The sequence below is a fragment of the Mobula hypostoma genome, chromosome 23 (assembly GCF_963921235.1).
Source record: "Mobula hypostoma chromosome 23, sMobHyp1.1, whole genome shotgun sequence".
Lineage (NCBI taxonomy): Eukaryota > Metazoa > Chordata > Chondrichthyes > Myliobatiformes > Myliobatidae > Mobula > Mobula hypostoma.
The window spans coordinates 39,410,901-39,425,066 of NC_086119.1; the positions used below are offsets into that span (position 1 = coordinate 39,410,901).

The 14,166-nt window shown below is 38.2% G+C and overlaps 1 protein-coding gene across 14 annotated transcripts in view; it reads left to right on the plus strand.

Annotated features, from left to right (window-relative positions):
• The first annotated feature begins 6,693 nt into the window (after positions 1-6,693).
• Positions 6,694-14,166, plus strand: part of LOC134336752 (elastin-like) — a 243,913-nt gene continuing 236,440 nt past the window's right edge. For all 14 annotated transcript variants that reach the window (XM_063031179.1, XM_063031178.1, XM_063031187.1 and 11 more), the window contains exon 1: positions 6,694-6,987. In XM_063031179.1, the coding sequence (XP_062887249.1) occupies positions 6,924-6,987 (64 nt within the window). In that variant the 5' untranslated portion in view covers positions 6,694-6,923. The remainder of the gene's footprint in view (positions 6,988-14,166) is intronic.

Genomic DNA, 14,166 nt, shown 5'->3' on the forward strand with positions numbered 1-14,166 from the left:
GTGGTGTGGGATTCAAAGCTCCTGTGCCTCCTACCAAAAGGTAGCAGTGAGAAGAGAGCATAGCCTGGACGGGGTCTTTGATGATGGATGCTGTGTTCTTGAGGTAGTTCCCTATGTAACTATACTCAATCGTGGGGAGGGCTTTGCTTGTAATGGACTGGGCTGTATCTACTATTTTCTGTAGACTTTTTCATTCCTGGGCATTGGTGTTTCCAACCACTTATAATACTCTCCACTGTGCAGTTTGTCAAAAAATATCTAATACCAGAGGGCACACAGTTAAGATGAGAAAGGTGTCTAAGAAAGATGTGCTGAGCAGGTATTTTTACACAAAGTGTGGTGGGTGCCTGGAATGAACTGTCTAGGGTAGTGGTGGAGACAAATACAATAGAAGCTCTTAGATGGGCACATGCATATGCAGGAAATAGAATAATATGGATATTGTATTTGCAGAAGCAGTGATCACCTGTAATTGGAATGAGGTGGATGGAAGGCCTCCGACTTACTGTTGAGAAAGCTGCAGATGGCCCTGAAAGGTGGTCCTGAAAATATTTGACTATATTCTCCTGTCATGACTGGCAGCATTCTGGGTTATCTGGTGTGACAAGATCACAGAAACTTACTAAAAGCCAGTGGTAGTGCTGAAAAAGGGCAGTAAGTTTGTACTCCATTTTGGAACTGTCATTCCCGTTTGGTGATGCCTGAAAAACCTGTGCTTTATTCTTTCACTTATTTAAAAATAGGCAACCTAGTGTACATGATGATCCTTTAGAGGGTGAGATAGAAGGAATTAAATGTGGAAAGTAGAATGGGCCAGATGTTAAATGTTTGAATTTTGCTGTTGTAATTAGGGTTATCGATATCCATTCACTGCCTTTGCATTGTGAACTTCAAGATTTAAGCACCCTCAGGATTTTCAAGCATGCTTAGTTCTATTTTAAAGGTACTGTAAATAATTCAGGCCCCCTCCATCTTTCTCTGGCCTCTTTTAAAAGAGTCAATGGGATTTTATTGGAGCGAGAAGGCCAAGTATAAGATATCCTAAAAATGTCATACTTTGTCATAATCACAAATGAAAGAAAATCTGCAAATGCCGGAAATCCAAGCAACGCACACAAAATGCTGGTAGTCCTGATGAAAGGCCTCAGCCCGAAATGTCGACTATGCTCTCTTGCATTGATGCTGCGTAGTCTACTGAACTCCTTCGGAAATTTGTGTGTGTGCTTTGCCATAAGATCTGTGTGAGTTTTTCCTGCTGTACTATGCCTTAAATAATGCTGAACAAAATTCCTTAACCTTACCAAAAATGGAGAGGATGCATTGTAATTCTCTCAAAATATTTCAAATATAATTTGTGCTTATACAATGCTATGGAATAAAAATACATCCTTGGACAGACGAGATACATGTGCATAAGAATCCAGTAACTTTGAGTTCAATGGAACCAAACTTAAACAGAGTTCTTTGCATGCTTGCTATAAATTCTGTGATCAGAGCTTGTGCCAGAGGATTAATTCATAGTCAGTTACTTTTTTAAATGTTCAGTCATGATAGTTGTACATTAGCTGTATGTTCAAGTTTCAATAAACCATGCTTTGCAGTATTTCAAATAATAGGTAGGATTTTCTTTTTCTGGTCTTCAGGACAAATTATCCGGTGGAAGAAAAATATAGAAACATTCCATCGAAGTGTAATCAAAATCCAACCTTCACATGCAGGCACTGCAAGCAGGGTGGAAGACAATTATATGTCGGCCTTTATTTTGGGGGGCTGGAGTTAGGAATGACAGCTGAGTGATGAAAATTCTGGACCAGTAACTAATAGATCTGAACTAGTCATCCATAAATTCAAATGCCACCACAACAGCTCAGTAGTATGAATTCAGTGACAAATAAATCTGTAATAAAAATATTATTTTGGTAGCATGGGATAGAAAGCTGTTAAGTTATCCTAAAGTCAACAAATTATATGATGTCACCTTGGGAAGGAAACCTACCATTTCTTTTAAGGACCAGTAGACTAATGAACTACTTAGTTGTATCAAAATCATGATAAAAATCATTCATAAATGAATTCAGGCCAAATATTATTGACCATAGGCACTGGAACCAGGAAAGGCACAACCACACAATTAACCCAGCAAAATCCTTATCGCTACAATGCATTAATCAAGCAAAAACCTCATATCATCACTCACACTGAATAACTTACTTCAGCCAAATTCCATAAGGGTTAGGTCAAGTACAGCTGGGAGGAAATGTCCTTCATTCACAGCCAATCAAATGTCTAGGTAAAGACCACCTACCCCTCTCTCTCAACAACGCAAGATTGAAAATCACTTTGGAAGAAACAACAAGGATAATAAGGTCACAGAATGCATTTTAGGTGGTAGAACTTCAGTGTTTAATGCTGATTTGCACAGCAGCAAGGACATTGATACCAGAAGGAGTGATAAGAAATTATGAAAGAACCAACATGTACATGTTGACACATATGTAGTTTAATAATACATTTACATTGAGCTTTTGATATTTGATATGCCTCATTCTCATAACTATTTATTCATAACTATTGGGATAACAGTGGCCATCATTCACTTTCTATATTAAGGTAACCTACCACTATACCTAATGAACATTCATACAGCACCACAAGCCAGCAGCAACAGCAGAGTTGCATGTCATCATACACACATTTTGCTGGAGCATTAAGATCAAGCCAGGGAGTAAATTATGGTTCAATGAGGACAGAGAAAGAGCAGTGTCAAGAGTATTAAAGTTGGAGAACCCTACTGACACTGAGCTACATACTAAATAGTGAAAGCAGGCTATAATAGACAATTCTGAATACAGACATCCCACCTCCCCCGGAAGTTCCAGGAGTCTCCCACATATTGATAGTGGCTCCCTGATGCCCGGCAATTATATACAATATCCCGGAAACTGAGTTTTTTGAGAGGGAGAGCGAGAGCGAGCATCCTGTTTGGTCTTTCTTTGTGCTATGTAGACCTATCAGTTTTCTCTGTGGGAGGGCTTTACAGTTGACCTCAAAAATAATGACAGTGTTGCTCGCTGCACTGTTTGCAACAGTGACTTTTCTATTGCCCATGGTGGGTTAAAATGTAAAAGTCTTGTTGAGGTGAGTTTAACAGGTGTCATTCATTCATTAGTGTAGCTAGTGTTATTTAAACTAGCTGGCTAGCTGCTAAGGAGCTACTCTATTGATTTCCTATGTGATGAGGCTAAACTCCCTGTAGACTTGCTTAAAATTGTAATAGAATAAACATGATAATATAATATAAGTACATATTTTAATGTCACATTTTCTGCATATACCCAACTTGGTTTACAGGTCAGATGAAATCACTAAACAAAGTATTACATACACCCTTGGATCGGGGTGGGGGGGGTGGCAGTGGTGCGACCTCCCTGAAATGAGTTTTTGCAGGGTGGGATATCTGTGAATAACCCCACAGCAGTAGATCAGATTTCAATTCTGATGATTGGCCAACACCCTTTTAGGTACCTACAACAATAGCATTTACCTGCTAATCATGGAAAATATCCAGTTAAACAAAATAGAGGACCTAGCCAACAGGAGCCAAGCACCAACTGATCTATCTACCCTTATTTGTCAGTGAAGTGATGAAAGGCTATGCTCAGCAATTAGCTCTGCCCAAAGTGGACAAAGAATCTGAAGTGTGGTACCTTGAATCTTATACCACCTTTGTGCAGTTAGAGGTTTTTTCAACATCTCCTAACAAAGCCTTGCACCATTGTATTTTACCTTGGTGATACAATATGGGAAGCGTAAGAAAAATAGTTTCCTGTGCTTATTTTTGTTACCAAAAGATTCACAACAGTTGTCATAAATCAACTTTCATTTTCAGATCAAAGATGATGAACTGAATTTCCACAAGGTTCTCCAACTTAAACAAGGAAACTCAACACTCAGGAAAATTGGTAATCATTACACATCTGCAAGCTTTTCATACTTTCAGAAACGTAAAAAAAATCTCTGCATTATTACATTATTATTGCTGGCAGAAATATACATGTACCCCAGACAATATTTCTGTGTTCATTTATCTAGTATCCCTTATCACCAAAGAAATCCTTTCTAAATGTAACCAGAAGTATTTTTTAAAATATTTGTAATATGTTGCCAAAACTGTAATTTATTTAAGGAATATATATATAAGCAGTCCACATTTATATTTAAGCAAAAAAAAGGTTTACACCATCACATATAACACTTGGCAACATACCAGGGTCAATATGTGGACAGAAGGAAAGAGACCATTTGGGATCCAATGGCCAGAATGTAATTAATGTTGTAGCCTGCACAAACAAAGCCAAAAAGAAATATCTCTGCACTGGAAAAACTGCAAATATCTAAGAGGCAAAAAAGAAACACAACCCAGATAGAACAGAAATGTTGGCAGGTGAAACAACAGTCCTCTGAAGGGAGCTATTAATGACACTAAAAATATTCTAAACAGGAGTTTTGGGATTGCATTAAAGGTCAGAGTTCCAAGGATGAATAACATTAGGTCAGACTTTACTCAAGCCTGCAAGGAGGCATTATAATAAAGAAAGCTGCAAGGTTAAAGAGAATGAATAAACGTTTGCAAAATGTGATTCAGCAGAGCAGGATGTGAAATATTTATGGATTTTAAGGGAAGGTATAGTAGAGAGGTAACTTCAAAGGGCTGGTGGAAAACACCAGTGGGTTCTTGGAGAGATATTAGATGTAAAAACAAACAAAAAAGATGAGATATCTATTTAAAACAGCTGTTAGGCCATGACTGCAACATTATTTAGATGTAAAGACAAAGCTATGAAAAGATGCATCAATGTCATTGAAAATGTTAAACGTATGTTCATTGGCACGTTGGCAACACAAAGATGGTAGCGGCCAGATAATTATAAACAAGAAATTGAATGAAGCAGGTAAAGAAGGACCGAATGGAAGTATTCAATTTATTTTGAAAGATATATATTAAATTAGACGAAACATCTCACTAATATATAGGCTCCTTTGGGTGAGTTAGCGCCAAAGACACGATCGCCAAACGGCTTCCTTTGGTGCAGAAATGTCTAAAATAGGTTCCACACAGAAGTTTGAATCTTAGAGCATTAGTGTTTTTATTTTGCTCATCAAGCTGAATTCTAAAACGACCGAAGAATTATATATTTCAGTGCTGGGAACGCTACTTTGGGGAGACCATGATCCAACGTCAAGAACGCGTTGAAATTCTTGCAACCAACTGGATGTATTGAACTTTCGATGAAATAAATACACAATCTCTTAATTCCTGATGTCAATTTTACCATTTCCGTGTCAGATATATTCTTCTAACGTTTATTAACTGGTAAATCACCGCACAATTCATCAAATTGGGCATCTTTTTGAAGCAGAGGAAAACATAAGTAACGAGAAGTGCTGCGCGATGTTACTGTGCGGCAAATCCTGACGTGGCGGTCACTGAAAATTTCGAATTCTTGAGCTAATGTATTTAGTGGGATATCCTGCGCGAAATAAATTTCTGTAAAGCTGTATCAGAAAACAGCCTCTAGAAAATCTGCCGCCCATGGAAACTGGTCCACCCACACTCAACCCAGATGGCCTCAGACTGATTAAGGAAAGTAAACAAACTAATTTATTCCACTTAAAATGAATAATAAAACGCCTCAGTTGGCTAAGAGTCGGGCGTCTGATACAGAATCAGCCAATAAAGTGAGTAAACCCCTGCCAAATTGAAAACGACAAATTTGACATTACCAACAAAACTAGTCAAAAGTCTGCAAACGGTGTTATCCCGGGGCTATTTCACTGACGTCATGCAGGAAATGTCGGCATTTACTGCTGCCATGCATATTTCACCTGAAAAATATTCATCTGTTTTTTGCAATGTTTTTCCTTAAATGTAAATATATTAGCTCTGTTTTTGTTTCTACTTCATCGCTGCGCCTTTCCATTCGTTAGTGCGTTTCAATCCAATTTAAAAGAACGTATGTTATCTAATTGGTAATATATATTTACAGCATTTATCCATCACTGTATGTAGTTACATGTTCAAGAATGACTGGACCTATAGTAGACATATTTCTCATTATAGAAAAGGCCTAATATTTGTAGCACATATTATACTATATTTTCTGACGCAAAGGCAATGGGGTTGTAACTTCAGTAGCGCTGTGTTTCTGTGTGTATCTGGGGAGTTGTTGTCCGGGTATTGTAGATTTCCAAAGTCCTGAACCTGTAGTTTGCATTATCCGCCTTTTTCTTTTTCTTTTGGTGCGCCGGCGTATGTTTGCCTATATAACACTGTCCCAGTAGAACAGCCCCAGTTATATTCACACTTAATGCATTAGCTTCACTGCAAATTGTTATTGGTGTAAGCAATATCCACATAATTGTCCGTCTGAGTAAATGATATCATGTTCCCGTGGAAATGCATTTTTTTTAAATCGTGAGTGTTTTGTGTTTTTAAACAGCCTACCAACTATAGTGTGTTTACGGGGCTTTCTGAAGAGACACTGAATTAATGCACATGATATAGATTAGTTTATCTCTCTTCCCATATTGTGCCCATACTGCATGCACTATTCGAACTGCCTTATCTGGCTGACTCGCTGTCCTTTTTTTCCTCTGTAATAGTCTCAGAATGCACGCAAACGACCTGGCAACGAAAACAGATGCAATTGCCGAGATTCTGGCAAGAGCTCTGCAATGTTGGCAGGAATGGCTAGAAAAAAAAGCGCAACAGCGGAGAAAAGTCAACTGGCTACTTGGACGAAGTCGGGACCCTCACTAATTACGTATTGTCCACTTCCGTCTCTTACAAGTGGCAATTAGGGTCAAGTGAATAAAAGCGGTTGGACTTGGAGAGCGTTAGTATTTTTGGAGTGCCCGACAAGATGGCTCTGTGGCTCGTCCAGGGATACCTGCTCCTCAGTCTCATCAAAGCTTCTCTGCAAGGAGGTATGTGCGAAAAGCAGCTTGACAACTTTTACTGATTCTGACATACAATATATTACGGTGGCGTCCTGCCTTACGCTTATGCTGCAACATTAAGGAATAAAAATTTCTTTTAGGTTAGCGCAAGCTGTTTTTACTTTAGCTTCAGGGGGCTTTGCATAACTTTCAAAATAGACTTTTTCCATTTTAATTTCTATCTTTTTTAACACGTGGATGCAGTTTGCTTTTCTGGTCGTGACACAATCCCCGTTTAGAGCTCATCGAGTTTGCTCAACCCGTTCCCTCTCATACGTGTGTATACATTGCATGTTAAATTTATCATTGTTAGTGTGGCTCTGCTTCACCACGGCTGTTTCGGTATGCGCGCGCGTCTTCCTGTCAGAGCTGTTCGACATTAAAGAACTGTTGCAGAGACATATATGATTGAGAGCCTGCCTGAAAAAAAATCAATTTAAACAGCGGTCTGATTTTATAATCAGGCTGCTTAATAGATTAAATTCGGAGTTAAATCCAAAAAGGATAAGTGTTACTTTCTGAGTGCAAATTTAAAGACTTCTGGGTCTATAGTACTCGTTATGCTTTTGTAAAAATCCTTATGGACAAATGAGTGTTGAAATAAAGCAAAACTCTGTGCTTTCTGTAATCTCCGTGCACCAGTCCATTGTAACAGTGGGGATAGTCGTTTACAATTCGTACACCCGCAAAGCAGTATCTTATCAAAAAAAAAACATCTCCTGGCGTGAATTGGAAGGCATGATATAGTTTTCGCTGCTCTTTGCCCACGTATTGTGCGCAGCTAAGAACAGGTCTGAAACCTCATCCCGTTTAGTATGAGATTCGACATCAGTTGCTTACCGGACAAGAACCCGTCATTGGGAATCTAAACACTCCATACCACTTATGCACCTGCTGCAACTTCAACCGAATTTTATAATTTGCCAGTGTTGTCTTGAGAAAATATCAATTCTCAACATCAGAGTTTGTTTATTATGGAAACGTGTAATCCAAACTTCACCTCAGGTAGTCTACACTTGTAACAACATGGACCACTCGGCCCGTCCTGTATATGTCGGCACCCAGGCCAGCAATCGTATACATTCATAATTACTCGATAGGTTACATTCCTGAAATCACACTTAACATGTCGGAGGCGACGGCTTGCGCCCAGCCTCCGTCTCCACTTTTAGTGCCTTTAATATATTTCAAATAAATTGATTTATAAATGCGTTTTAACAGTTGACAGATATATATTAAGTAAAATGCCAAAACTGCTTAGCAATAATTTTAGTTTTGCCAGGGATGTACCATGTTAGACAATACGTTTCAGCTGAAAGTGCGGTGAGGGTACGGATCCATTCCGATCTCCCCTCCTCCCTTCCCTGTCTCCAATCTCGTTCCTTTTCGCTGGAATTTACTTTCTTCCCATTGTACTGATCGGTTTCATATTTTAACATTTTCTAATTTTGTTTTGGAATGGTAATGTTAGCATTTTATTCGTATTTCGTGTGTAGTCTTTTGTTTACTCAGTTCTCCGTCTGCACCTTCGGTGAATTATCAAAACCAGACTTTAAGATGGCTATTTAAAAAAAAATCCAAAGCTGAAATTAAAATAAACAGAAACGATGAAGGAGGAATGCGTACCTTTCATCGGAACTTCGAGTAAAAGATAAGCGATTGCTGATTTCAAGAAGTTGTCATATTAAACGAAGCTTCGTGGCTTTATTTTTGGACTGTGTAAAATTAAGAGAGACAAACACATTTTTTTTTCACTCTGCGCTGAAAATGCTAGAAAATGGTCAGCTGCTGGAAGGGAGAACCCGATTCGTATTTCGGGTAGAATCTTTGATCATGCCTCGCTCAAAACAACGCGTGAAAGTGTTATTTCTTTGTGAAACGTTCTACTTCTAAACGCGAGGCAATAGAGTAGCAAATCTAGTTACTGAACTGTCTCTTTTTAATAATAATTTGAATGCGACCATATTTGTAACGTTAATTTGACTAATTCACTTCAGGGTTGATTATGTAGCCAAGTAGTACAGTAAAACTAAAACTATATATAAATATAGCTTATATATTGAAAGTGCTAAAGGCGACTGCCGAAGAAAAATTTGGCTGTTGTGTAATACTTTACACAGCGAGTCTTCATCTCCAACGATAGCGCGTAACCGCGACGATTATGGACGATTTGTTTTGGAAACAGATGTTACAAGCGTCCAATTCTGCTGCACTGTTAAAAGCTGTTGCACCTCTTCACCTCCCTCGAGGTGTTATAATTCGCTTCTCATTTAACTTGAGGATATGAATGGTCTTTGAGATGAGTCTTACAACCTCGTCCTGGCTGCAGATGCAATGAATATAGTACTTGATTATACAGAACTATGTTCTAACCGACGTACAACTTTCTTAAAGTGACAGGAAGCGGGAAATAGCGCCGCTCTGTGAATTTTTATGCGTGCGTGGGAAATTCTGACGGCTCCGTTCCAAAGCCGGCACTCCACTAGATTTTATTTGTGCCAACAGAGTTGAACAAATCCCAACTTTCATGTCCCACAGCGTACAAGTGCAATGTTTGCTCGTTATATGAATCTCCATTAATTACCCGAGCAGTTGTGTAATTGCACAGCAAACTATTAAGGCCTATTTCAAGTAGCCGAACACCGGGCCACCAGTTCCGAGACTCCATTTACAGAGGGCTTTCAAAAGATACTAAACATTCCATATAATCCTGTAAATGCGTGAATTCTGACCGGTCACTGCCAAGCAGGCTAGACCTGAAACGTATTTTTGCATGTTTGACGTTACCACGGTATAAGAGCATGTAGATCTTAAACTTTCCTACGAAAGCTTAATGTTGCTGTAAAGGGCAGTCAGAAAGAAATTACATTCGATCCGTCGCGCTCGTTGTAATGAAATCCAAGCCTCCAATTTTCTTACCGGGCATTAGGGTGCTATTTAAAATTAATTGAAGTCCACCTGCTACTGAACGTGGTATACGGAAACGACCCAGCCCATAAACTAACACAAATTGTGTAAGAGCGAAGGACGTATGAAATATTGAAGAGGAAGACTTAAATTCCCTGGCTTTTTTTAAGGGGGGGGCGTGGAGGATATAGTCAGATGATGTTGTAGAGACGGCAGTAGGCGCTAAAAGCGAGATTAAATATCTGACTTAAAATGCTATAAACATTTGAGTATCACCCTATCCATATGCAAATTAAAATGGGAGATATGGATGCAAGGGAGAATATTGGAAGGAAAGTACCTTCGAAGCATTAATAGTACTAAGGCAAGAAGGGCTGCAGTGCTGGGACTGCTATTGCCTGAACTGGACTGGGACAGCCTTACCCAAAAAGATGACTAAAATAGCCATGAAGACTTTAAACTAGTAACTGGTGGGGTCAGGGAAGGAAGATAATCCCTAATTCCCTAAAACAAAGGGAACAGACTTAGACCCATTAGTAGAAACTGTGCCTGGGACTCTAAAAGCAAAAGGTAATTTAAGCTATGAGGGATGTATTTTGAGTTACACATAAATTTACCTCAAGAATATCAACAAAAATAAACAACCTTTGTACAAACTCAAAGTATGGAGGAAAAAGAAGTATTGAGATGTAAGGAAAGCAAATGGAATGTTAGCAATAATTTTGTGAGGATTAGATACATTTGATATCATGGAAATGATATAACTATCACTGAAAATGGCTCCCAAGCCATTACAGTGTGGCTTAATCTGTGGGAAACAAGGGAATGGAGGGGGTATATAAATTAGTAACTGAATATGAAAACAATGCAATATTAGTAGAGAATCTAGTGAAAAGTAAATACAATGTGGACTTAATGGGTAAGAAATAGAAAATAGGATGTTGGGTAGGTATCCTGATAGTAGCCACGAAGTATTATAATCAGTAAATGTTGGTACTGTATTACACATGCATGTAGTAAAGGCACTTTAAATTTATTGAGTTGAAAAGACTAACTTACATTTTAAAGGTGATTGATATCTTTAATATGTCCAGAATACTTTTCTGCAACAGTGTATACTAAAATCAACATTCTAATCAGAAATGAGTCAGGGTAGTAAAGTCTCTGTGTGTGAACATTTACCTAATTGCAATAAAAACACAGCAGAGTTCAGTGTAATGTCTGAGAGGGTTAAATACAATAATTTATTTGGGCTGTTAATTTGCGTTAAGACTTACTCTGTGCAATGAGATTGACATTGACCACTGCAACGAGGAAAAGGGAGGTGTTCAAAGAAAGAACTTAATGGGATAGAGAACCAAATTGAACAGTACGAGCTCCACGTGCCTAAATAAACCCACGTTCATAACTGTGAGATGTTAGGTGTAATGTGAAACAAAATCAAAAGGTACAAAATACCACTACAACTCAAAGTGTCAGAAAAGATAACAAAAAAGGCAAAGCAGAAGAGAGAAAGATGGCATGTAGAGAAAATTGGAAGGAATTCAAGATCAATAGAAGTTACATATGTTCAGGATAGAGAGAGAAAAGCCTTAAAAGATAGCAGTCATACTATATTTGAGGGACAAATGAATATATTGAGTACAGCTTTGCCTACTCAGTATCCGATTTGCCTACGTTGTATATGAAAGTGGGGGAGGTATCGACAGAAAAAGAAAATCTGTTTGATGGTGTGAGGACAAATGGGTAAATGTTGCAGAAAAAAGCAGGTTATACTTCTATGTCTGCGCTGTACGTTATTAATATAGATTCCTTCAGAACAGAGATCAAGTTGAGCTTCATTAGACAGAAGGTGGTGAACTTGTGGAATTTATTGCCACAGATGGCTGTGGAGTCCAAGTCACTGGCTATATTTAAAGTGGAGGTTGATGGTTTCTTGATTAGTCAGGGCGACAAATGTTTTGGGAAGAAAGCAGGAGAATGAGGTTGAGAGATATAATAAATCAGCCATGATGGAATGATGGTGCAGACTCGATAGGCCAATTAGCCTAATTCTGCTCCTCTGTCTGATGGTCTTGTACATTTACTGACTAATAGCAGAACTACTGGTCATCGGTTTTGAAGTACTTTCTGAAAGTTCTAGGACAAATATAATGCAATTCAGTGTTAATAATTTTCCATCTCTATTGTAAGCATTTTTTGTCATTAGATGTTTCTAGAAACACTGTCCAATGAACAGTTCACGTTAATAAGCATTCCTGTTAGCTGATTTCTTTCCTTTTGTTTGGAATAATTTTATTATTATAAATATCCATCCTCCCTAGCTTCACAGTTGCAATTTTCTTTTATCTTGTCCAGAGTAGGGTTCTCATTGCCCCTTTTGAGCCTGGACCAGCCAATAAAATCACACTCCTCAATTAGTTCAAGACTTTGTAGGCAACCAGTAGAATATATATCTGAAAGATATGTTCCTCTTTTAAAGCTGGACATGGAACTGTGTGAAAGACATGAATCATACAATGATCTCGCACAACATCAGACATCCCTCCATTAAAATCATTATTGTCCAAAACAGTAGCAACAGATTCTTAAGCATCCTCTGATTTGTCACTAACAATCAACTATCCTTCATGGAACTGACAGTTGTTTTTTTCTAATACTGCCCACTTCCAAATACAATTGGCGCTATGTTTAACTGAAATTTGCTTATTAGGTTGCGGTCAATTCACCATAAGTCAATACATATATTAATGTTTTTTTCTGCTCGTATACTTCATTTTGTTCCAACTGTTTAATACCTTGTCTTCTAATCAAATTGTTGAGGGTTATCTTTAACACCATTACAGACATTGACTTCCTCTTCCAAACTATTAAAATACCTCATCCCCATAGATCTCTTATGGTTAACAAAGCACTGGATGTTTGTGCATGTCATACAGTCTCAGACTACTTTTATTTGAAAACATGTCACATTGTGAACATTGGAAAGCCTTAGCTCTGTTCCGATCTTTAGTAATGCCATTAGAATTATTGACCTCGGCCCTATATTTAATGCTGAAATGGGGAGTAGTATTGTATTTGCCAATCTTTCTGCTCTAAAACATTATTTGCTGTCATAATTTGCTTCTGGTCATCGTATTTTACAAAGCACATAAAAGACTCAAAATTCCTCACAGCAGAAATGTGCAGCACAGATGTTTGAAAGCATAGGTTACCTTGCTCTCTACTGGATTATTCATGTTGTTATTGATAACAGCTTTACCTCTGGGCACAAGGCCAAGCCTTTCAATAGCCATTCTGCAACATCTACAATTTTTATCCAATTTCATTGGATAGGTATTTGAGAGTAAAAGCATAGCAGTAAAGAAATTTGATTGCTTCTAAGGGACATAAGTCCTATGCCAAGCAGTAGAAATATTGTCATTTTTAAAATGGAAAATTCCACCATCCTGATAATGTTTGATTTTGGAAATCAAGGGAAGTGATTGTCTCATAACTTATTAATATTAAGAATTTTTAAAACATTTTTCCTCAGCAAGAATCCAGGGTTGCGTTATTTGGAAATATTGTTTCTAAATATATATTATGGCCAGGAGAAAGGTGTGGAGGGGTGATTGCAAGGGTGTAGGAAATAAATGAGATGTGGTCAAAAGATTTGTCCACTTGTTAGAGCTCAAGTCAAGTCACTTTTTATTGTCATTTCGACCACAAACTGCTGGTACAGTACACAGTAAAAATGAAACAACGTTCCTCCAGGACCATGGTGCTACATGAAACAACACAAAACTACACTAGACAAAACTACGCAAGCCACATTCCAGGGAGAAAACAATCCAGCTGTCTGCTGCGAGCTGCAGCCATTATCAGTGGTCAGGATCTCCTGGATCCTAATCAGGGAAACTGTCCAGAGCTTGTGAATGGTTCTTAGTAAATTAATGTTCTTTATCTCCCAAATTTTGAAAATTAATGAACTACTATCTGATACATATTCCCAGTCAGATGAAACAAATTAGACCCAACTTTTCCCCATGATCTGTCTAAGACTTGATGAGAATCTAAGATTTCACTTGCAGCTTTCTTTACAGAGCTCTGCAGATCAAACCTTTCTATGCATGGTCCCTAATCTCCCCATTTATTGCTGGCAAGTGAGCACATTTCCCATTCCACACAAGCACTATTTCAGTCCCAGATTTGACCATCACATTCTCTCATGGACTGGAAACAGTTGTCCTTTTGTCACTCTATAATCCTGTTCACTTC